This window comes from Desarmillaria tabescens (genome assembly GCF_030435595.1).
Source record: "Desarmillaria tabescens strain CCBAS 213 chromosome Unknown EV420scaffold_2, whole genome shotgun sequence".
NCBI lineage: Eukaryota > Fungi > Basidiomycota > Agaricomycetes > Agaricales > Physalacriaceae > Desarmillaria > Desarmillaria tabescens.
In genome coordinates this window covers 108,527-130,505 of record NW_026848301.1, presented here as the reverse complement: position 1 = coordinate 130,505, position 21,979 = coordinate 108,527, and the positions used below count along the sequence as shown (strand labels likewise).

Below are 21,979 nucleotides of genomic sequence, written 5' to 3'. Positions count from 1 at the left end.
CTCCAGCGGCTCGAGTTAATAGGCCAGCCAAAGAGTCTCTATGTCCCATATAAACCTATAACATGAAAAGAGAATAGATAAACCAATAGATAGATGACTGAAAATGAGAGCTGCATCAGGCGTAGATATAGCACAGGTATCCGCCCTGAGTGTCCAAAACGTCGCCGACCTAAGACAATCCTCAGTACTAGGATCGTGAAATGGTAGTACCCTTACGCACAGTGATGTTGGGTAATATATCATACATGTATAGGTTGGTAGTTTCTGACGTTGGCTGTGTAAAGGTGAGTTCCTGGATAACTAACATAGAACGATCAGTTTACCACATAGCCGGTGGCTGGTTCAGCCTGTGTTTCGTTTCCGGCACCCTCTAGATCGTGAATTCTCGTATCATTTCGTCCTTGCCATTTCCACCAGACCTGAAAGGGTCCAGTCAGCAACGGAGCATTAAATGGAGCGATGAACACGAACATAGTCCAAGTATCCGTGGTGCATGAAGAAGATGGGGTCGTCAGGCGATGAGATGGGGTTGACCATCTAGAAGCAGCAGGTATAAATTGAAAGCCTCGCCAATAGCTGAAGTGTAACTTACATCTCCACCAACGCCGCCATGGCCTGCAGCGTGCAACGTATTGAACAGAAGTTTTTGGAAAGCCGCAAAAGAGGTCTCGGCCATGACCGCATCCACATACGTCTGGTTGCCGAGCTTAGAATTCTCAGGGTCGCCTTCACGAGTCAACAGGTGCGCAGTGTTGGTCGTGCCAGGCCCAAGGTAGCGAGTGAGGTTGGCAAAAGGTCCATCTACCACGGCATAATCATTCTCTTCAATTCCTTCACCGCCAAAATCGAGTACGGTTTCTGATGTTGCAAATGACCCGGCGTCGGGTTGTTCGTTCCAGTAGGGAAGCTGCGAAAAGAGGGCCCATGAAAACCGGAGGATCGTTATTTGGATATGAACATACCGGATCGGTATAGCCGCACTCGTTACGGAGCAAGTATTCGTGAGTGTGAACGTAGTAGCGATGCGCCTATCACATAGTTAGGAACTGGTACTTATACTGTGGGAGAGGATTTACCGCTAAGAACCTATAAATGAGGTCAGCAGAATATCTGGTGTAATGAAAGCATCGACATACTGTCCAGTAACGTGCCACAAGTCTACGCCTCCCATGATGTTCCCCTGCTTGACGTGAGATCCCACCTATAATCAGGTTAGTAAGAAGACCGGGTGGGAAGGGGAAATATATTTACAAGATCGTCATATCGGGAGACGACACCGTCTATCCGGGCTTGCAGTTGAGCGGGTGCTGCCAGAAGGCATAGCTCGGCTTCAAAATACGCGTTTTTCTGATCCTGTGTCAATGTCGTCCTGGCGCCAGAGTTCAGAAACTGAAGTCAGACAAAATGATTGAGGACCTACCATTCCACACGAGTGGTTGGTGATTTACATGTACCGTCGGAGGAAGAGCCGCTATGGCTTCCACTATTGTGGTTTCCGCCACCGCTATGCTGCCAGCCGTGATGACTTCCACCGTTGTTGCCATTTTGGTTGCCTCCGTGCCAATGGTCGTGGGTGCCGTCTCCTCCGGCAGGGGTGGGTCGTGCAAACGACATAGGAAGCATTGCGAATAAGGTGAGTACCATTATGTGAGAGGAGAACATGATAGGAAGTCGTTGATGATGAGGTACTGAAGAGAAGGCAAGGGAATGCTGAAGGACTGAGCACTGACTGGAAAGTGAGAATAGAGGGCATCTTTTAAACGTTTGTTTCTGCGATCCTCGGCGCGCATCTGTAACGTCGCGTACAGGTTATGAAGGTCATGCTCTGTCCTGCATTGGTACATGTCCGGCGCGCGTGCAGCTAGATCGCTGGAAAAAGGTTACCGAAGACATGACAGATCAGATGTGGCTCGGGTACAGCGGCAAGTTTGGTGAGTTAGGACCCCTGTTTGGACAAGATTACTGTATTTTCAGATGTGGGATTGTTGATAGTGACAGCACTCACCTAGTTGAAGGATCCTCCCAAGCCCCCACAGTCTACGACGGTATTGGATATCTAGTCTAGACTTGGGACGCGCTCATTCACGAGCTCGGTACTTCTCTACAGGGAAAGTCTTCTGCATCACGAGTAGAGCCTCGATTGGTTCGCGGCCAGAAGTAGAGAAGACGGGCCTCTAGCAAATGCCGCGTTACATGAAAGATTAGATCGAAACAGTTGGATGAGCATAATAATCATCAACCGTACGTAAGGCACAAGGGACCGTTGACGGCGGTGCAGACCATGGAACCGTGGTTCAGACACGTCCCCTTACCCGAACATCGGGTAGAAGAGCTAAGCCATGTACCCACAATTATCCGTCAGTACGGACATGCCCTCTATTTTGAAAAAGATATCAGTCCCATGTCATGCGTGTGACATAATTTTTCAATTTAGCAGAGACTACGTTTCAAAGGCAATTTCAAAGGTCAGATAAATGCCGCACTTTGGGTGAGAATTTGGTACCTGAACAGCCTTGAATGGCCAAACCATGGAATTTGCCTCTAAACAATCACCTTCTTGACTCCGTGACACTTGAGGTGCGAGTTTCACGAGAACCCGGCTACGAGTCCACCCGACTTTGGGCCACAGCTAGTAAATTACAAGACTTATTATGTCAAGGGAAAGCGGAAAAAAAAAACGGAATAGAAATGCTGTTGGTGTTTCCCAAATATGTGTTAACCTTGTCCTAAACAATTAAAAGGATCGTTAGGCGTACATTCAAGTATCATTCCCGATGATCGCACAAGGAGGCTTGGCTAATCATGCGTCATAGTGTCAATAATTGCCTCAGACGCCACACAAGGCCTAGCCACCCTTTTCCAATAGTCGAGTGAACCCCACAAATGCCAGCCCCGATATTGGCGCTGATGATATGAGATTCAAGTCTTCTGGTCGTCGGTGCCGTTACAGGCATATGCGACAATCGATGTTACACATGCGTCCTTGGCGGGAACACACTCGACAATCTCCTACGGGACTTTCTTCTGCCTCCGGATTCAAAATAGAGCGTGTTCGTCGACGCTGATGAGAGCCACTAGCATTGGCCAGGCACCTCAGATGTCTCCTACAGGCACGCTCATGGCGGTAAAGAGATAACGATACAGCAAAAGAAGGAATATCAACTCGAAACAAACGAGGTTGTGTCAGGACCGAGCTGTCGAAGGTGTAGATTGAACGCCAAGTGCTTGTTCAAAAATGTGGAGTTTCAACGTCCAGGAACAAGGGAGGATTTTGTGCATCCTTCGCGCTCCTTCGCGTCGGCCAAATTTCGGATTATTGGTTGGTTGATCAGATCTCCAGAGGGAATGGAAGGACGAAAAGAGACCTGGGTATGACATTGGTTGGAATGAAGATATCCGTCTTGCACTACTCTCTAGCTTCGAGGAGCGCATTCGACACAGCAGATCTTGTAGTGTTCCCCTGAAAACGAAAAGTAGCTTTGATGCAATGTCAGACGTGAGAGCATAGATCCATTGATTTTCCGTTCACCTAATGATAGCCAGTAAAATTTGCGCCTGTCAAAGTGTCATATTTTTCAGAAGATGATGAGCAGGGAGGCGGCGCGGCGCAGCTAGAAAACGTCCGCGTCCGCGACGCGGATGGCACAAAAACGGAACTGTATCGGCCACTGTTCATGTTTCACGTCCGGTGGAAGCGACTCTGCGAAAGAATGCTCTTCTTTAGCCCGGATGTTTCTTCTCAGAGGACTAGAGTTCTAGGAATCCGGAAATCGGACGGTCGAGGCAACACAGAAGAGACATGGATAACGATATTGAAAGTCGGAGAGATTGCGCATATGCGCATATGATGATGCTGCTTGATGCTGGTCCAGGTCATTCGGGCATTGCCGAAACGTTCCGATTTGTGGGCTCTTGTGGATCCTATCTTCCGTCCAGTCATGTAAGGATCACCTCCGATTCTATGGAGTCTCAATTCAAGCAGATATCATTACATATGCAAACATCGCCATGTTTCTTGTTTCGGGATATTCAACGGCCAAAACTACGAAGCTCTATCACCGAGACCTGAGGTAAGACTATTTTTATTTCGAAGAGTGCTCTGACTTTCAGAAGGTGTATGTACGATATCCCTGATATCAAGGGCGAGAAGCTTGACCTCATCTGCCACAAACCTCGACCCACCTACACAGGAGCCTGGACGCCTTCGAGTATCAATCGATAATCTTTTGCACAATTTCGTTATCCTTATCGGGGACTGATCATGTTACATCGACGCTCGGTTAGAGAAGCAAAGTAATGAGAATATGCAACAGCTACAAGAAGTCGCACTACAGATGCCTTGCAGACGATACGAAGCTCGTAATCTTGGTGATCAAATATTGGAGAAGAGGCGGGTGTGAGTTCGTTGATTGACTTGAGCAGGGAGAAGGATCGTCTGAAGCCAGATTAGAAAACGAACAGCCAGAAGCAGTAGTTTCGCTCGGGTGGTCGGAAGTCATATCAGGGAGAGGTGCATAAGCAGGAGAGGCGACTGGGTGGCTGGTGTAGAGGATCTCAATTTCAGCTTTCCGACGACTGTGAAGCATATGCATGAGTTCTTTTCTGCGAACGGAACGGCTTGTCAGACATTGGAAGAACACAAATATACTAATTAATGGACAAACCTCCATCTCTTCGGTATTTTTGTCTGACGGCGAAGCATCTCGAATGCCTCCGGCAAAAGTTAGGGAGAAAGAGACGTGCTGAGATAGAAAGACCAACCTTTTTCTCATCATGTTTACTGATAGGGATGAGGGCGTCGCGGTCGATACCCAGACTGGCTGGGAAGTTAGCATCTGAAAACACAGGAATAGGTGACGAACGTCGCTAGTTCACTCGACCACAGGCCAAGCCATTTGACACGTTCTGCAGCGAGCTTATAATTTTCGTGCTGAAGAGCACGGCTTCCATATTTGTAAACCGATAAGATGTCGATTCCAAAGGCGTCACTGTCAACTAATGCCATGATGGGGACACTAAACGACGGGAAGGTTAGAAGATTAGTTCTACTGTAACATAAAAATTCCGACCTGGGAGGCAGGTTGTCTGAAAGTGTCTTGACTAGATGCCGTGTAGCCATGTCGGGGTACCCTTTACCCTACAGTGACGTTCAGTGAAAGCCTGGAGATATAAGCCAAGAAAAACTCTTGACAGTTATCAGTAAGCCCCTTCCCGGGACAGACGGGTGATTGGTTAACTGAAAACGACAGAGATGTTGAAATATAGCCTAGATGTGGAAAGATAAGCCTCTCAGAGAAGACGAGGAAAAAGGACCCATACGTCTTTCTCAACAATGAGGACCCATGATATTTCTTCTGTCAGACTGAACGTCCGGATGTCTTCGCCAACAGGTATTAGTGATCCCTGTACCCAGAAGTTCAGTGCTCAGTACGTTGGGGCTGGCGGTGAATATTACATCAGTATCACTAGGACACAGAGAGGTTCCACTGTTGAAATGGAATGTCAGGGATGATCCGCATATCAGTCCCTTTGACGTGGCTCGCTAGGATTAAGAACCGTCACGATTCGTTAGGCTAGGATAGTGTCGTAGCACCCACGACGTTCAGTTGAGATCTTTCGAGGTCGAACGTGGCTGCTAGGTCATCGACAAGCTACAAATTGAAGATGCGCTCAGTGTAACAGCCATAGAAGACCTGCACGGACGTTGTCAACGACTCGCTGGGTTTTCAAGAGTGGTACGTCCTTGTAGTAGATATCACTACCAGATTGTGAGTGGAAGCACTGGTAAAGTGATGTTAAAATACCGTTTGGTTACAGGAACACCGCTAATAACGGATTCATGCATGCTATCAAGGACGCGGAAGAGCTGGGCTTGAAGGGGCTGAGGCGGGATATAGCATATAGAGACAAAAGGCACATACCAAATGGCCGCGCACTACCGGTGGTACATTTTCGTGGATAAGAGATGAATTTCGTATCAGTGGTTCTAGAGGTATGAATCAGCGTGTCGATCCTGAGTCATGCTGCTGTGCGATACCCGAGTGGCGTATGTTTGGTCCTATCTGCCAGCTGCAGCCTAATGATAGAACTTTTCGTCCTGGGGCAGTCGTCTTCTGAAGAGCTTTCGTCGTCGTCTGAATCGAAAATTTGGTCCAACTGCTTCAGGAAGGATATCGCCATATTTTCCATTGCCTGAGTCGCATCCGGAGATCTTTAGGAAGTCTTGGCGTGGATTAGAGAGTATCGTTAATTCACACGTACTCAACTTCGTCGTCAGATATTCCCTCCTCGATTTCTATGTCTTCGTTAGCGGGTATCTGAGAGTCCATGGTGGTTGTCAAAAGGAAGACGTGACCATCGCGTCAAGCACGTGCCTTACGCGTCGCGCCTCGCGTTATTTACTGATGGTGATGGCGGAGATTGAATGCCAAAGTCAAAATGATTTGTTTGGCAGGTCACTCTCTACCACGACCAACATTCTCGACATCGACATCGACGGTGATGCAGACCCCACGCTCAAAGCAGCTATCGATTCTGGGCAAGCGCACTCACCGTAGTGAGCTGTCTTCGCCCTCGAACTGTGAGCAGCTGCAGACACCGGACCCGACGCCCAATCCCAAACGCCCCAAGACAACGGTAACAATACTCGACGGCGACGACAACAAGGAAAACATCCCCCCGTATCTCATCCGGGCGGTCAACGGTGATTCATCGTCACCTATCTCAGCTAGAGCTGCGCGTACCCTCAGGAGGACATCGACTGAGGCTGTCCTTTCTTCGCCGCGCCGGCGGCCAGGTGCGTCCACTTCCTCTTTTCTGTGTTTCCTTGTTTCTAATTCTGCCACTCCCTACAGTGCCACAGAGGCGCGCATCTACATCGTCGTTGGTTCCTCCTTCAACGCCTACTGCTGGTGTCTCACACTTAACCATATCTACACCACCGCCTACCCCGCCATCACTTTTGCCTATTCATGTTCGAGCGCGTGCCTTGCTTCGAGCTACCTGCAATTGCATAGCTGATATGCCAGGACGCGAGAAGGAGCGCTCAGCTATTCAGAATTTCATCACGGTTTCCGACAACGGAGATCAAATCACCTGCCTGTACATCTCTGGCTCCCCTGGCACGGGCAAGACCGCCCTCGTCAACTCCCTCATCCAATCTCTTGGCACCGACTTGAACGGGACGAAGGTTATTACAATCAACTGTATGGCGCTTGATAACGTCGATGCTTTATGGGAGCGGCTGTCTGAAGAATTTCAAGGACCTTGTAAGCGGAAACGATCCAAGAAGACTGCCAAGGGGAAGGGGAGGGAGACCCTAGAAGACATTCTATCTGGTCTTGACGATAAATGGCATGTTGGTTTATTATGTCTCTCTTGCGGCAACTCATGATCTCCCATAGCATTCTAGTATTGGATGAGTTGGATCATATCGCCTCCGCTACCCAGTCCTTGTCGGCTGTGTTCTCCCTTCCCGCTTGCAATTCCTCATTACGCATCATCGGCATCGCCAATACTCATACTCTTACATCATCGACAATCTCATTCTCGTCGCCTGTGCAGACACTTCACTTCCCTCCTTACACCCCGACGCAGCTGTTATTGATTGTTCAGGCACGACTGGCCCCATTGTACAACACAGAATCTGCCGAGGAAGCTAAAAGGTTACTTCCTACTGCACCTCTGGTTTTATTGACGAAGAAAGTCGCCGCTTTGACTGGGGACGTGCGAAGTCTCTTCGAAATTCTGCGAGGGGCAATTGATATTGCAGCCACTCTGCATATCTCTAAGGACGTCCAAACATCATCGAGCTTTTCCGTGGCGCCCGCCCACATTCTCGCAGCTCTCAAGGCTCACGGTCCGTTGAACAAGACGTCGCCCTTCAGTTCCTCATCAACTGCAGGGTCATGTGGCAACGATATCGCGTCCAAAGTCAAGTCGTTGGGCCTTCAAGCTCGGCTCGTGCTTCTCTCGGTCTTACTATCTTCAAAACGGATGGAAGCCAGCTTACCGCTTGCGACGTCTACTTTGTCCTCACCCACGAAGCGTTCGCAGTCGTCGCCACGTCTCCCCGTAGTGGCGACAACCGTGGAAATGTCGCAGTTGCATGTTTTCTATTCGGATGTCTTGAGGCGCGGTGACAGTGACGTTTTCGTGCCCGTATCTCGCAGCGAGTTCGGAGACGTCGTCAGTATGTTGGAAGGTCTTGGCTTAGTCTCCACGATGCTTGGATCTAAAGGGGTCAAGCGTTCGTTTACTAGGACCGCATCCTTTACGCAGGGTGCGTATAAGGGTGTCACATCGGGGAACGTCCAGCTTGCTGCAGGCGTTTGGCCAGAAGAGATACTGAGAGGCATGGGTATCGGAGCCTCAGAGAGGTCGGTATCTGACGACGTAATGGAGGAAGAAGTGTCTGCTTTCTGGCGACGGGAGCTCTCCAGGCTGGAAAGAGACAGGAAGAATGCCGAAGTGAAAGATCTGCGGGATCCGCATTTCGCTGATGCTGTACAAGATGACTGATCTTCAGTTATTTCGTCATATACTTATTTTCTATCTTTGCTTGCATGCTATACATCATTGTCATCATCCTCATTGCATTTGTTTTCCTTTCTTCATGTTGGTTTCGAAGTTTTGTATCCTGCCTTCATACATGTGCTATATATTATGTCAATGTTATAGTTGTGTCTGTCATCTAACTATTTTGCTGGTTGATTGTATGGGGTGTAATAGTGTCCGGAAAATTGAGAGGTGGTGTGGTGGGAGGGTGGTGAAAGTCACTGTTCTCACAAGGAGCTCATGCAGTTGTTGACAGGTGTAAAGATGGGTTTGTTAGGATACACCAATCTAATAGTATGTTAGATGTGTTGGATAACACATGCACCGTGTGATCAGGCATGTTTGCCTAGCAAGTAGATCATGTTTACTTATGTTGGGATTTAGCAATCCGGCATCATACCTGAGTCTACTTATTAAGGAAGAAGTCTGAGGAAAAGCATGGAAAGTTCTAGCTAATTGGTTGACAAGTGTCCTGACCGATCGTCCAAGTTTACTGAAAAAACTGCCCCCTGGGCACAAGTCAAATTGGAAATCCTGGGCACCACGTGTATGAGCGCTGGGTGGGAGACGTTACATCTGATAGTAAAGTAAATAGTCCATGAGTTTGAAAGTCTGTACAGTATCTAAGTCCATTGTAAGTCCTCTGTGGCTATTTGAGTCCAAAGTAATAATGTCCAGGGTGGGTGCGAAATAACGCTGTGCTCTGTCAATTCAATGAGAGCACCCGTAAGTTAGGTGAACTACACAAGAAAGAGAAAAACGCACCTGGTGGTTCAACGAGAGTGACAGGCATGCATGCTGAGACCACCAGGTCTATATCACCACAAAAAGTGAGGAAAGTTTACCTACCTTATATACATTTGCTTTGTATATATCCCAATACAAATATTAAGCGGAGTGGTATATGTTAATAAACAAGGTGTAGGGTTACTGTAGGTTATTATGTATTTCAAGGGTCCTCAGTCAGGATTACAAGGCATTTTAACTACAGCATATCTTGAGTAAGGTTTATTTAGAATCATAATGAATTGACAACTAGTTTACAATGCAGCAAAGCCCAAATCTAGTTCCAGACCCATCTCGTTGTCATCATCATCACAAACGTCATCCAGTTCTGCCTCAGCATCATTGTCTAGCTCTGCATCCACCGCATCTTCATCTTCAGCCTCCTCATCAGCCTCCCATTCATCATCATCATCAACATCTGAATCCTCTTCTTCAGCATCTTCACACTGGTCCCCATCTGCTTCAGCCTCCTCATCTGGCATATTGACCATTTCCAACTCATCTGATCCAGGTCTGTCCTCATCTTCATCTTCATCATCATCTTCATCCTCCTCTCAGCCTCGCCATCACTATTATCATCAGAACAGGCCATCTCTACATCCTCCGAGTCCTCTGTACCAAATAAATTGCATGGAAGATTGTATGCTTTGCAGAGATCATCACGAAAGAGACGAGTTGCGTCCCAGGTGCTCTGATGGCCAACTCCAAGACCGCAGTAACGGAATGTCATATCACAATCCACCCATCTTGAAACCAAAGATTAATGATAGTCAAGAAGAAATGAAGTCACGCACATGTCAACGGAGTACCACTCATAGTTGTGATCATTTTCCTCAGGTCTTCAAGCAATTGATGGTGGTAGGAACTCCATAGTTTGACCAAGCCTGTAGACTGAAAGTAGATGAACCACACGAATAATATCATCTGGGTCCAGGAAACCAAAGGCACCTGGGTCATTTCCATCAACAAATCCAACGTGATGGGGACGCTTTGCAGTGAAGCCAGAATGATGGTCACTATCAAACCCATACCAATGGACCCAGGCGAAATCGACATGAAACACCTGTCAGTCTTCATAGTCACTGTCAGGGTCATTGTAGCGAACATCAGGCATGAAAAAGTCCAATGATTCGAGCATACCAGTATGGATGTACTGTTTCTGCTTCCAGGTCATTAGCGAGAACTGACAACATCAGAACATGTGCGAGGATTGATGGAGTCTTGGTCGTGATGAACATCATATGTTGTATAATTGATCCTAAGAACCTTGTGGCAGAATACTCAGTCATTGATGATGTGTAGTCAGGCTTAACTGTTCCAGGGGTAATCTCGTCGCCCAGGTCAATCTCATGAACAAACAGTCGATGAAGAATATGTTCTTTGAGTTTCAGGATGAAGTCCTGTAGTAAAAAGCTACCATTAGAATGTACAGAGGAAACAAAGAAGGCCTCTTACAACCACTGGCAAGATCTCCTTCATTCTCGGCAAGCCATCAGTGAAGATCAAGGGGGTAGTTCCTGGACAGCGACATCTGATAATGGCTTTCTGGGTCTTCCTTTGGGAAGCGGGTCCTTCTCATTTGGATGCATCCTAGGAGACATCTTAGATGAAGCCTTCAGATTAGATATATGCCCAGCAAGAATTCATTGAAGTCGTCGCTGGCGGCGCTCAAGAATGGCTATTTGCTTTACATGGCCTCACTTGTTGGTCCGTGCATAGAACAGTTTGACTTGGTGATGCTCTTGCTCACCCTAGAGAGCATATTAATAATAATCACATAGGGAAACTCATAGTTATCACTTACAATCTGAGTACTATATGAATCAGTAGTCCCAAACCTCGGAATTGTCCACTGGTAGTTCGCCAAGAGCATGGTTCTTGTATGTGAAGAGGTTGAAGGCTTTGACTGACTTGTAGATCCCACCAGTGACAGAAGCGGCTGCTGCTTTTTTCTTGGTTGTGCGTATCAGTTGACGGACACAGTGCGGTCATTTCTGAAGGTGTCTCCTTCGTTCAGAAGTTCAGGGCAAACCATGGATGAGAAGAGCTGAAGTTGGCAACCAAGTAACAATGTAACTGCATGTAGAACTTGAACTGTTGAGTCTGTATGCATGTGAGCTTTTGCAAAGGCATGCCATGTCGCAAATACGAATAAGGTGTCCATAACAATCGAATTGTCCTTGCTATCAGGCAGGAGTCCATCAAAACAGGGAAAAGAACACTGGGAACACACAATTAGTCAATGTACCTCAAACCAGAATGAAATAGATACCTGGAGAACATCTTCGTAATCTCTCGCTGCAAACTTCTTCTGCCCTGAAACATCATTGCTGAATTTCCAGATGGTTGAACAACCAAATGTTGGTAGCGAGTGAAATTATTCAATAGTTAGCAGCAGCATCAACGAGATTCATGATTAATGTATACATACTGTTTGTTCAATCATTGAATGGCTCCTGGGATCTCATGGCAAATGCGAACAAGGTGAGTGAATAAAGATTTCCAGCTGCCACTCTCAGACTCGTGCATCAGATCCGGTACAAGCATTTGATAGTAGTTGAAGCTGTGTCATAATAAAGCTGTCGAAAATGCGTTCTGCAAGGGAGAGTCAGCAATATGTTTGAAACAGTAAGTTAAATATTTTTCTTACCCGATTTGCTGTGTTTGATCTCTTACCAAGGATGTTCTCAATTCGTTTACTGGAAACTGCATATTCTTGTTCAAAGATCCATTTACGAACCATTTCGACCTCTTGCTGGTGCTGTTCACAATCAACATGAGCATTCTTTGATGACTAGAGAGGTCCTGTTTCATCCCCATATCTAAAACTTTCTCCTTAACAATGAGGCACCAGGGACAGAGACACCACTCAAGGGATTTGATACTCGCAAGCAGGACTCTAACATAACTTGAAGTCAATCCCTGGGACAGTAGAATGAATCTGTTTGCTTACTTTTCAGGGTAATCTGCAGAATATGTGAAAAATCATGGGTAGACATGACGTAGGATGCCATCTGCACACTCAATAATGATGCCATGTTCATAAGCCTTCATAAAATCCACATCTAAGAGTAGCTCCCATATTTTTTGGATGAGCTCACACTTCAGGAAAGTGAGGAGCTCCTTTGAGGCAGGCGAACCAAATGTCTTCATGTACACATCTTGAATATTATCCGGTAACTGAAGATATATGTTAGCAAGTTAAAATAACTAAGAAATGAATCATACAAACCACAGGAAAGTACACGAGATGATGGCTTTGAAAGAATGAAGGTAGTGCCTGAAAATACTTTGACATTAGCCCAATGCCAAGATATTCAGGCCAAAGTGACACCATGCCGAAGTTTGCAAGACATGTTGAATCGGAATAAAGCATCATTGGCACCACTACCATTTCCAACATGCATCCTGGCTCTGGGGTGATCTTGTCCTTCATTTCGAGAAAGACATCAGATGTATATACCTCGCCGTACACCCGCTCTGTCCTGCCATCAGGGCACAGCCACATCTGCTTGAACCCTTTCAAATGGAAGTGGGAAAATGACTCGTCTTGAAATGCTGAGCAAACAACGTCAAGCATAGAACAGTGCCAGACATCTGGAATATCAAGAGTCGGTGCCTCCTGCTCAGAATTATGGCAAACATCTTTCTGAGGAAGATGGAGTGTAACGTGATCATGAAACCATCCATCGGCACCATCCATGGGTACAGAATTTGTGTCTAGATGTTTAGCCTCTCAGTTGGCATCAAAGTTCTGCAAATCCGAAGAAGAAAAGTCTGGTGCCAGAATAACTTCTTGCACCAGACGGTTCAAGTCATTTAACATCTTGGTTGTGGTCGAATAGAACCAGTGCATTAGTCGGCATATGGTGGGATTCATGAACAACGCGAACCATGGTCCAGAGTCTAGGGCTTCTGTGTTGGTGGAGAGATTAGCTGCATTTGACTCTAGACTGTGCACACTGTATACACTGAGTGGCGATCGCTGCTGTAGGGTATCTGGAGGTATGGCAAATGTAGGTGCATCACAGAGATTTGCGATGGTTGTAGCATCATCAGGGTCAAACGAAGGCAGAGTCTTGTATTGCCGATAGAGGCCAAACAGGTTTGGTTCTGTTTTGATGCCTAGCAGCAATTCAGGTGTAGAAGCATGAGAGGTTGACTGAGAGTGAGTAGCTATCACTGCTGGAGCAGCCGGTAGAGGAGGGGCTGGTGGTCTGAGTGCAGCATACGTTGTAAGGGAGCAATACAAGCTACAGGAAGGTAATCTTGAAAACGATGGGGAATCATGTGGTTTCGCTGGCCTTGTTCCAAGTATTCAGGTTGTGCAGGTTCTTCTTCTGGTTCAGGCAGTGGTGGATGCATGTCATGGTCTTCTATTTTGATGTCGTCATCTATTACAGCTGTATTACTCTGTAAGAACATGGAAAATTAATATCTAACAAGAAAAAAGGGTAGAACAATGCTCACAGTCATAGGAATATCGTCTCCTCAGGTTGACGAGCTCGGTTTTTTACCCTTCTTTGACCATAGAGCCAAGCCCTGAAGCCCTTGTCCACTGCTAGTTGACCATTTCTTCACTACCCCAATCTCTCCCAGCCTCACTGCAATACTCCTGGTTTCTTGATGTGTGCCTCATACATCTTGACTTGTGTCCACTGATGACATGTGCTTTATTGGCCATTGACTTTCCACATGAATTGCACACGTAGGATACTATGATGTTGACAGCAAAGATCAGGAGAACCCAGAAAAGAGGGTGTTGCCAAGGCTGCATGACCTGCAACACAGTATGGTGAGCCACATTTTATGAGAATAGTAGTTTTAAGCTAAAACATACCTGCTATAAAATGCTGCCCCATGAAAACGTGCTACAGTGCATGTTGACAGTAACAACTGATGAGCGCACAAGGCAAGCGTAAGGTGCAAGCGGGAGAGTCATGCTGTGACTACTGGCCAGTCACTGTGACAGCTGTGACAGAAAGTCACATTCAATAATCTTTCTTCCTTTCCCCCATTGCTGCTATGCCCTGTGGTTCCTGCCTCCTCCTGCTCCAAGCCCTCCAGCAAGGCTGTCAAGCCCTCTAGCAAGGCTGACAAACCATTGAACAAGGCCACCAAACCATCGAGCAATGTTGTCAAGTCATTGACCAAGGACATCAAGCCATCGAGCAAGACGGCGCAGGTGAAATCAGCTCAAAGCAAGGGACCAGTCCATGCAGTGCCAAAACCACAAGCCCAGCAGGGAGCAGCAGTACCTCTTCGACGAGTATTGGCACCTAAGGATACCAACAAATCACTCGGACGACGGTTTCCAACACCTCAGACATCTGACGCTATCGAACCTGAAGACCTGGAGGATCATGCACAAGAAGTATCTGAGAATGAAGGTCAAGACTTCAAGGAGGGTGACGAGAGTGCGAATGAGCTAGGATTCGGGAGTGAGGATGATGTTGGAGATGAGAGCAAGAGTGAGAATGAAGGAGAGGGTGGTAATGATGATGAGGATGGCAACGAAGTTGGACAGAAGCGTCGCAAGAAGAACCAAGTGGGCCCTAGGAAGAAGAGGTATTGCCGTGGATACTCCAAGAGGTACATGCATTTTACAGGATATATGCGCATATATCACACTAATTCTTTGCCTCTCAGACAGAATTGGGTCCTCAATATGTGTCACACAATTGGCAAGCTTATTCCTCACACCATATCACTATTCACTCCAGTAGACGATATTATGTGGGCAGGTGCCAAGCACTCCAATAAGGCTATCGCGTGTGTACTTGTTCCTTCTCCACTAATCATCACTGACAAAGTCTTAGACTGAAAATAGATATTAAGGACCTTCTGTACACTACTCCGAATGAGAAGTCGTTCAGTATTCTCGCTGAAATCTTAGAGCATGACATGACAATCTGGGAGGCCCTTAGGATGCTTTCCTAAGACCGAGATTGGAATGACCGCAATGATCAAAGAGATAAGTCCTATGGGCTTTTTCATTGAATATTACTTCTGTCTCTCCCCTAGTTTCGTCTTGGCATAAAGGAATCTCAGGGCACCGACACCAACAAGGTTCGGTACAACATTCTGATGCTCTGCCTTGAAGACCTGGTCAACAACATTCTCGCACTTCTGAAACTAGTGCATAAGACAGGACAAGGCTTTAACCATATAGATACAGGGCACCTTCTCTGTCCCCAAATCCATCTCAAGAAATTTAACAAAAGGTATGTTTCTTATTCTGTTCAGACAAATGCTTACTTGATTGAATACAGTGACCATTTTCTTTATGACCTAGCAAATGGAAAGGTCAAAGTTACCGCCTCCGAATGGCTCTCTTTTCTGTATGACCTGGAGGACAAGGAAAAGGGGCTGATGAGAGGATTCCTCCTTTTGCATGTATGTCATTTTCTTCTGTTATCTTGTCTGACTGCCAACCTTCCACCACAGGTATATCTACACATCTTTTGCAGCAACGGCTGACCCAACAAAGCGAGATGGCCCCAAGCGAGACAGTATTTCCAAGATCAATGGCCTATCCACAGTCACGGGTAGGCAAATTGCCTATGTGGCCTGTCAAGTGAGTTCATTTTCCTACCACCGACCAGCATTGATGAATTGACATAGGGCCGCTACACCTTATCTTCCAAGGATGGATGGACTGAACAAGATGGTGCATTCGACCTTTCTGTTTTCTACAATAGTATCGTCGATTTGTTTGAGAGTCACCCTGATGACTGAGTGGGCGCTCGAGACTCTCACTTGGTGGAATGAGTATGTACTGCATGCTCTCTTTGTTGTTCGCAAGTTTATGTTATCTAGGCAAGTGTTTGGGGACCCTAACAAACGTACGGACATGGACAAATCAGAGGACATCCACCCTCCCAAGAGCACAGTTGCAAGGATGGCTACTTGTCGAGAGGCTCATGCTAAAGCCCGGGTCAATGCTGCCTGCTGCCGCTGCCATTGAAGATGCTACCCTTGAATACGATAATGATAATGCCATGGAAACCAACTAGACGCTGATGCTAAGGCACTTAGACTTGTATGTTTTTTTCACTCATTGCTGTAGTCTATTTCTGATTGACAGTCTTAAAGTTTATTTTGCTGCATATCCTCAAGCCCCATTTTGACCGCATTCAATCGCTTGCTCATTGTACCTGTATTGCTCTTTGTATTGCTTTATATTACTGTACCAAATATTGTCTCACTGTAGTTCATAATGTATTTGCTTGGCCTGTCTATGACCATGATTGAATTGAGAGTACTGAAGAACCTCTTCTTGGCAAGTGTTCATAAGAGAAGACCATCTGTTGCAATACATTTGTAAACTGCTTGAACGTTGATCAATGGATATTACCTCGAGTCCCCTGCAGGTCAGGCTATAAGGCTATGCCATTGTTCATTGGGTTTATAAGTGATAATATTGCGGCATATATAACAGTTATAAAAAATTGCAGTTACATGGGATAGCTGTATAACTTAAGTCATCGTTGGCTGTGTTTATAATGGTATCCCTCGATTATTTGCCTTTCCAAAGAGTATTCCTGGTATATATGTGTTAGTATATGATGCGCTTTTTCTGTGGTGATAGTCCAAGGGAAAAGTGAGACATGGGGAGAAAGCTAAAAGCCCATCAGATCCCGCTATGCTGATGAGCCTCCAGGCTCTGTATGCTCAGAATTCGCAGATTTTACCAGATAGCTAATTCCCCAGCCACCACACAAACCTACTATTTCAATCCTGGCAATATTGCTTAATGCCGCCAATTATCCTTCCCCACTTGTACCCCACATCAATTATGTGCCCCTTCCATTAATTCTGCCAGGCACCTGATTGTTGATCTCATGGATTTAGAATCCCATCTGATTGTCTAGCACAGCCACAATTCCATAGCACTGCCACAATTCTACAGCTCAAATAGCAATTCCGTGGCATTAGCTCTAATGCCGTGACCTTTCCTCAGTCTTTACTAAGGCTGTTATACTGTTAGGATCGTGCCAATAGGATTGCGGCAGTAAGTGCACATAGCAAAATGCCACGGGATGCATCGGGTGTAGGCGAAGCTATTAGCAATGTCACCCCTGAGCCGAAGCCCTAAGATGGATATGGATGGAAGTCCGTGGAGTGGCAGAGACGAGGCAAGAGATAAGTCCAATGGATCAGAGTTCCACAGACTGGAGAACGAGAGTGTGACTTAAGAGTCAGAGAGAGAGATTGGGCTGAACCAAGTTGATATTCGAACTGAGTATTTACAGGGTAATTCTAAGGCTTATATACTAGTTAGGAGTCTGATCTAGTTCCTACTTGGAGTGCTCTACATTCTAGGGTTGTTGGAGGATGTATTCTACCAGTTGGTAGCCGATGGGGTCCGATGACATGTTTGCTACCAATGTTGGGCTACTGATAAATTGTAATGGAGAAGTGAAATATAAAATGGAATATGAAATAGAAAGTGGGAATCGGAATCCATAGGATTCTGGGCTGTGGTTTGTTGGGTTGAGTGGAAGTCAGGTTTCCATCGGCATGCTTGTTACAGTATCCCCCCCTTAGTGTTCTTGCCCTCAAGGACGCAGATCCCGATGGCCGAGTGTGACCACGTGGCTTTTCACCTCTTAGCTTCCTACCACCACCATCTCCTCTATTTTCTGAATTTCATCCTCATCATTTGTCATGTCATCAACCATTGAGTACCATGTTTCTGTGACGCCTGAACCGTACGAGCCTGCCCTGATGCCCGAAGATATTCGGCCTGAAGACCTGGAAGCCTTTTATGATGAGCGGGACACCATGGAGAAAGCTAGGGAGGATGCTGCAGAGGCTCATGAGGCCTGGAAAGCACAGAAACAAAAGGAGGAAAAGAGGCAGGCTCTGGAGTTGGAACGGCGAGAGAAAAAATTGGGGCAGGAGAGGAAGGTTGCGGAGGCCAAAGCAAGGAAGGAGAGGGAGGAGTGGGAGGCCACGGAGAAGAAATGGCAAGAGGAGGCAGAGGCTAAGGCAAAGGCAGAGGCGGCTGCCACAGAGCAGCAGAGGTTGGAAGAGGAGGCCAGGGCCTTGGAGGAAAGGAGGGCCACAGAGAAGAAGAAGTTAGAAGGTGAGGCCAAGGCCAAGGCTTTGGTGGAAGCTAGCAAAGCTGTGGAGGTGGAGAAGGAGAAGGAGAAGGTAGATGGGAATGAGGGGAGCAAGGTTGGTAGCAGGTCTGACAGGAGATGACGAGTGGGAGAAGGACCCGAAGGAGAAGGCGTTGAAAAAATTGGTAAAGCAGAGGAAGGATAGGAAGGGTAAGGGCAAGGCGACCAATTCGGAGGCCAGTGGATGTTTCGAGGAAGCGTAAGATCAAGTCTAGTGCAGTGGTGGTCAGTGGGGAAGAGGAAGTCAGTGGGGCCATCGGGAAGGCCTTTGAAGAAATTGAAGACTGAGCCTGAGATGCAGGCGGATGATGAAGAATATAAGAGTAATGGTAAGTTACTTCCATAGGGTCCCGTAGCTTATGCTGACTTGCTCTGTAGAGCTGTTGTGGTCATTGTAAGGCAGATGACGTGAAGTGTTTTATCCGCTGTGGGCGCACTTGTGAGCGATGTAAGCTGAAGAAGAGCAAGTGCATGTTTAGTCAGGGTGAAGGATCAGGGTCCATGGGTTCCGATGAGGTTGTGTACCTGTTGCAACAACTTTGTGACAAGATGGACAACTTCCAGGAAGGCTTGGAAAGGGTAGAGGGGAAGGTCGACTTCCTCAGCAGCTGGGTTGATGACCTTGTGGACGACTTCCATGAGGGTGACACACCAGAATGGCCATCAGGTTTCGTTGATGAGGAGTTTAGGGAGGAATGGACGGCGTCTAAGGTCGAGCTCAGAAACCTCAAGAATGTGAACTCGGAGGCCCTACGGATCATGATGCGTATGCAACTTGACAAGGACGTTGCCCAGATGTGGAATGCCCATGTGATGGGTACCAAAACCCTCGACGCCATGGATCCCTTCGAGGTCGCCAACATGCAAGTTTGGTATGGCTGTCTCAGGAAAGACGGTCTCCAATTGGCCATCAAACATCATGACCATTTCTTGGACACAAGGGACAAGTTCTATGCACTCGGAGGCTGTCAGATTGAGTGGGCATTGTGGAAGAGGTATTTGGATGATGCAGATGAGTTTTTGGTAGAGGATTCTGAAGGGGAATTGGATCCTGAGGAGAAGAAGAAGGATGAGATGTGCCCGGGCACAGGTGCCATTGGAGTTCCGGCACTGGATGAGCTGGAGCTTATTGTCATGAGTGATGAGGAGGAGGAAGGAAGTGGAAGGGAAGATAGGGTGGACGAGGATGTGGTGATGGGAGAGTTGGTGCGCATGGAATCCTAGGCGCCCTTCTTGGACTTGTTATAATTTTTTGGATGTTGTGTTGTACATGGTTTTGATAGTGTAGGCCCCGGTGGCAATAATTATATATCTTGGCTTGTAGGCTCAAGTGAGTAAGAGGGAGAAGGAAAGCAAGAAATAGGCATCCGATGGGTCCCATTCCCAATTGGGAAGGTAATTTGCAATAGTTTTCCAGGATTTGATTTGAAATTCAAGGAGCAGAGACTGTAGGGAGCCGATAAGTTATGGATAGGTCAAGAAGCAATGGGCGAGGGTTTGAGGGAGACTTTGCATATGGTGATTTTGGATAGCAGGTCCTGGTTTGTCTGGGTAACGATGGTGGAAATCTTCAATGTATTTGTCCATGGAGAATTCTGTAGCGGGGATCCAGGCAAACTCTTCATCAGTACCTTCATAACCCAACCATTGGACTCGGTATAGGAGTGGACAGCAGAACTGACAGTCGAGTTTAGAGTTGAGGATTTGAGATATCTCATACTGTTCTTCACCGTCGACTTCAACTGGAGGTGGAGGAGGTTGGGTATGGTTAGGGATAGTATTGGTTTCCATGGGTTCGAGTTGGGAGACATGGAACACAGGGTGAATGGTGTGGAGGTCCGACAGAGGTCTGAGGGTGAAGGAGTGGGATCCTGGCTGAGCAATGATATTGAATGGTCCTAGGAATTTTTCGGCAAATTTTGCAGTAGGGCAAGTAGTTCTGATATGTTTGGAACTGAGGTAGACTTTGTCACCTACTTTGAATTCAGGAGCCAGGGACCATTGCTTGTCCACTTGGAACTTGTAATGGGACTGAGCATAAGTGATTTCATCTCGAAGGAATTGGTGGAGCTTGTCGAGGTTAACGATGAAGTCATGGGCCCGAGCGGAGGTGATGTTGCATTCAGGATGTACGGTGATATTGGGATGATAGCCTTTGTTAGCGAAGAATGGGGAGATTCCAGTGGAAGTGTTGGGAGCATTGTTGTAGGCAAACTCAGCAATGGGTAGTAAGGTATCCCAATTGTCTTGTTGATAGGAGCAGTAGATGTGGATGTACTGTTCCAGAGTTTGGTTAGTGTGTTCAGTTTGTCCATCGGCCTCTGGGTGATATCCGGAAGTGAAGTGAAGCTCCATATCCAAGGCTTTGGCAAGAGCACGAGTGAACTGGGAGACAAATTTGGAGCCGCAGTCAGAGGTTATATGATTGAGGACACCATGTTTAGCAAACACATGGTTAACGAATAACTGAGCGAGCTCTTCAGAGTTGATGGTATCGTGAGTAGGAATGAAAATTGCTTGCTTACTTGCGCGGTCGACCACTACAAGGATAGCAGTGAATCCTTTGGAATCCAGTAGTTGTTCGATGAAATCCATAGAAATGGAATCCCATGGGTGTTCTGGGACTGGCAAAGGTTTGAGTAAGCCAAAAGGGTGGTGTCTAGGTGTTTTGTTATGTCCACAGGTAGTGCAAGATTTAACATAGTGGCGAATGTATTCACACATCTGTGGCCAGGTGTAATTCTGTCGGACAAGTTCAAGAGTCCGATTTTGACCAAAGTGACCTGCCAAGATGTGGTCGTGATTGTTTTGGAGAATGCAAAGACAGAGATCATCGGAGTCTGGGACATAAATGCGACTGTCAAGATGTAGTAGTCCTGATTCATCATGGACCACCGAGAGGAGTTGGAAGAGGAAGATGCGAGTCGGAGGCCTTCGGTGGCAGCGGAATCCAATGGCTGTGCATTCTTGATATCAGAGTGGAGCTTGTCAATGTCCATGATAGCACTAGCATGTAAGACAGGATCTTCAAGGAATGTAGCATGGAGTGAAGCAGAGAGTTGTTCTTGAGTGAAAACGGGTCAGAAATTGTGAGGATTGACTTGGGCATATTGACTATCCCCCTCTTTAGGGTAGATGTCCCATCATCTAGTGAGGGCATCCGGTTTCCCACCAAGTTTACCCAGTTGGAACCGAATAACGAGGTTGAATTGGGAGAGGAATTCGGACCAGCGCACTTGACGTCGAGTAAGGACCTTGGTAGTAGAGAAATACTCAAGGTTCTTGTGATCTGTAATGACATCAACAGCTTCTGCAGAGCCTTCAAGGTAGTGGCACCAATATTTGAAAGCTTTGAAGATGGCTAGAAGCTCTTTATCATGTGTATCGTAGTTGAGTTCAGCACCGTGGAGACTCCAGGACAAGAAGGAGATGGGATGGATCTCACCATCCTCTAGATAAATGGATAAGATGGCGGCAATAGCATAGTCGGACATGTCGGTTTCCACAAC

At 46.8% G+C, this 21,979-nt stretch overlaps 5 protein-coding genes across 5 annotated transcripts; 2 read left to right on the top strand and 3 right to left on the bottom strand.

The window, feature by feature from the left end:
• Positions 1-115: 115 nt before the first annotated feature.
• On the bottom strand, positions 116-1,614 carry EV420DRAFT_1634972 (Di-copper centre-containing protein; the record flags this gene model as incomplete). The annotated part of the gene is made up of 10 exons (XM_060476391.1): positions 116-169; positions 221-274; positions 324-419; positions 472-537; positions 593-907; positions 963-1,028; positions 1,077-1,086; positions 1,137-1,201; positions 1,252-1,369; positions 1,421-1,614. The coding sequence occupies 10 exons, from the start codon at positions 1,612-1,614 to the stop codon at positions 116-118; spliced, it is 1,038 nt and encodes a 345-aa protein (XP_060337984.1).
• Positions 1,615-4,328: 2,714 nt separating this feature from the next.
• EV420DRAFT_1684084 (DNA topoisomerase IV alpha subunit) lies at positions 4,329-6,350 on the bottom strand (the record flags this gene model as incomplete). The annotated part of the gene is made up of 14 exons (XM_060479254.1): positions 6,262-6,350; positions 6,038-6,211; positions 5,922-5,986; positions 5,805-5,871; positions 5,704-5,758; positions 5,598-5,651; positions 5,456-5,542; positions 5,320-5,403; positions 5,192-5,266; positions 5,070-5,137; positions 4,863-5,015; positions 4,762-4,816; positions 4,665-4,711; positions 4,329-4,602 (listed from the first exon to the last, which is right to left on the bottom strand). The coding sequence occupies exons 1-14, from the start codon at positions 6,327-6,329 to the stop codon at positions 4,329-4,331; spliced, it is 1,326 nt and encodes a 441-aa protein (XP_060337983.1). The 5' UTR covers positions 6,330-6,350.
• Positions 6,351-6,472: 122 nt separating this feature from the next.
• EV420DRAFT_1324469 (P-loop containing nucleoside triphosphate hydrolase protein) lies at positions 6,473-8,825 on the top strand. The gene is made up of 3 exons (XM_060468725.1): positions 6,473-6,796; positions 6,855-7,353; positions 7,404-8,825. The coding sequence occupies exons 1-3, from the start codon at positions 6,502-6,504 to the stop codon at positions 8,518-8,520; spliced, it is 1,911 nt and encodes a 636-aa protein (XP_060337982.1). The 5' UTR covers positions 6,473-6,501; the 3' UTR covers positions 8,521-8,825.
• A 4,253-nt stretch (positions 8,826-13,078) lies between these two features.
• Positions 13,079-13,818, bottom strand: EV420DRAFT_1473561 (uncharacterized protein; the record flags this gene model as incomplete). The annotated part of the gene is made up of 3 exons (XM_060469156.1): positions 13,079-13,467; positions 13,575-13,755; positions 13,813-13,818. 3 exons carry the CDS (start codon positions 13,816-13,818, stop codon positions 13,079-13,081), a joined length of 576 nt encoding a protein of 191 aa, XP_060337981.1.
• Positions 13,819-14,241: 423 nt separating this feature from the next.
• EV420DRAFT_1473560 (uncharacterized protein) lies at positions 14,242-16,358 on the top strand (the record flags this gene model as incomplete). Its single annotated transcript, XM_060469155.1, has 8 exons — positions 14,242-14,265; positions 14,324-14,934; positions 14,992-15,118; positions 15,367-15,566; positions 15,615-15,738; positions 15,813-15,919; positions 15,991-16,113; positions 16,148-16,358. 8 exons carry the CDS (start codon positions 14,242-14,244, stop codon positions 16,356-16,358), a joined length of 1,527 nt encoding a protein of 508 aa, XP_060337980.1.
• Positions 16,359-21,979: the final 5,621 nt, after the last annotated feature.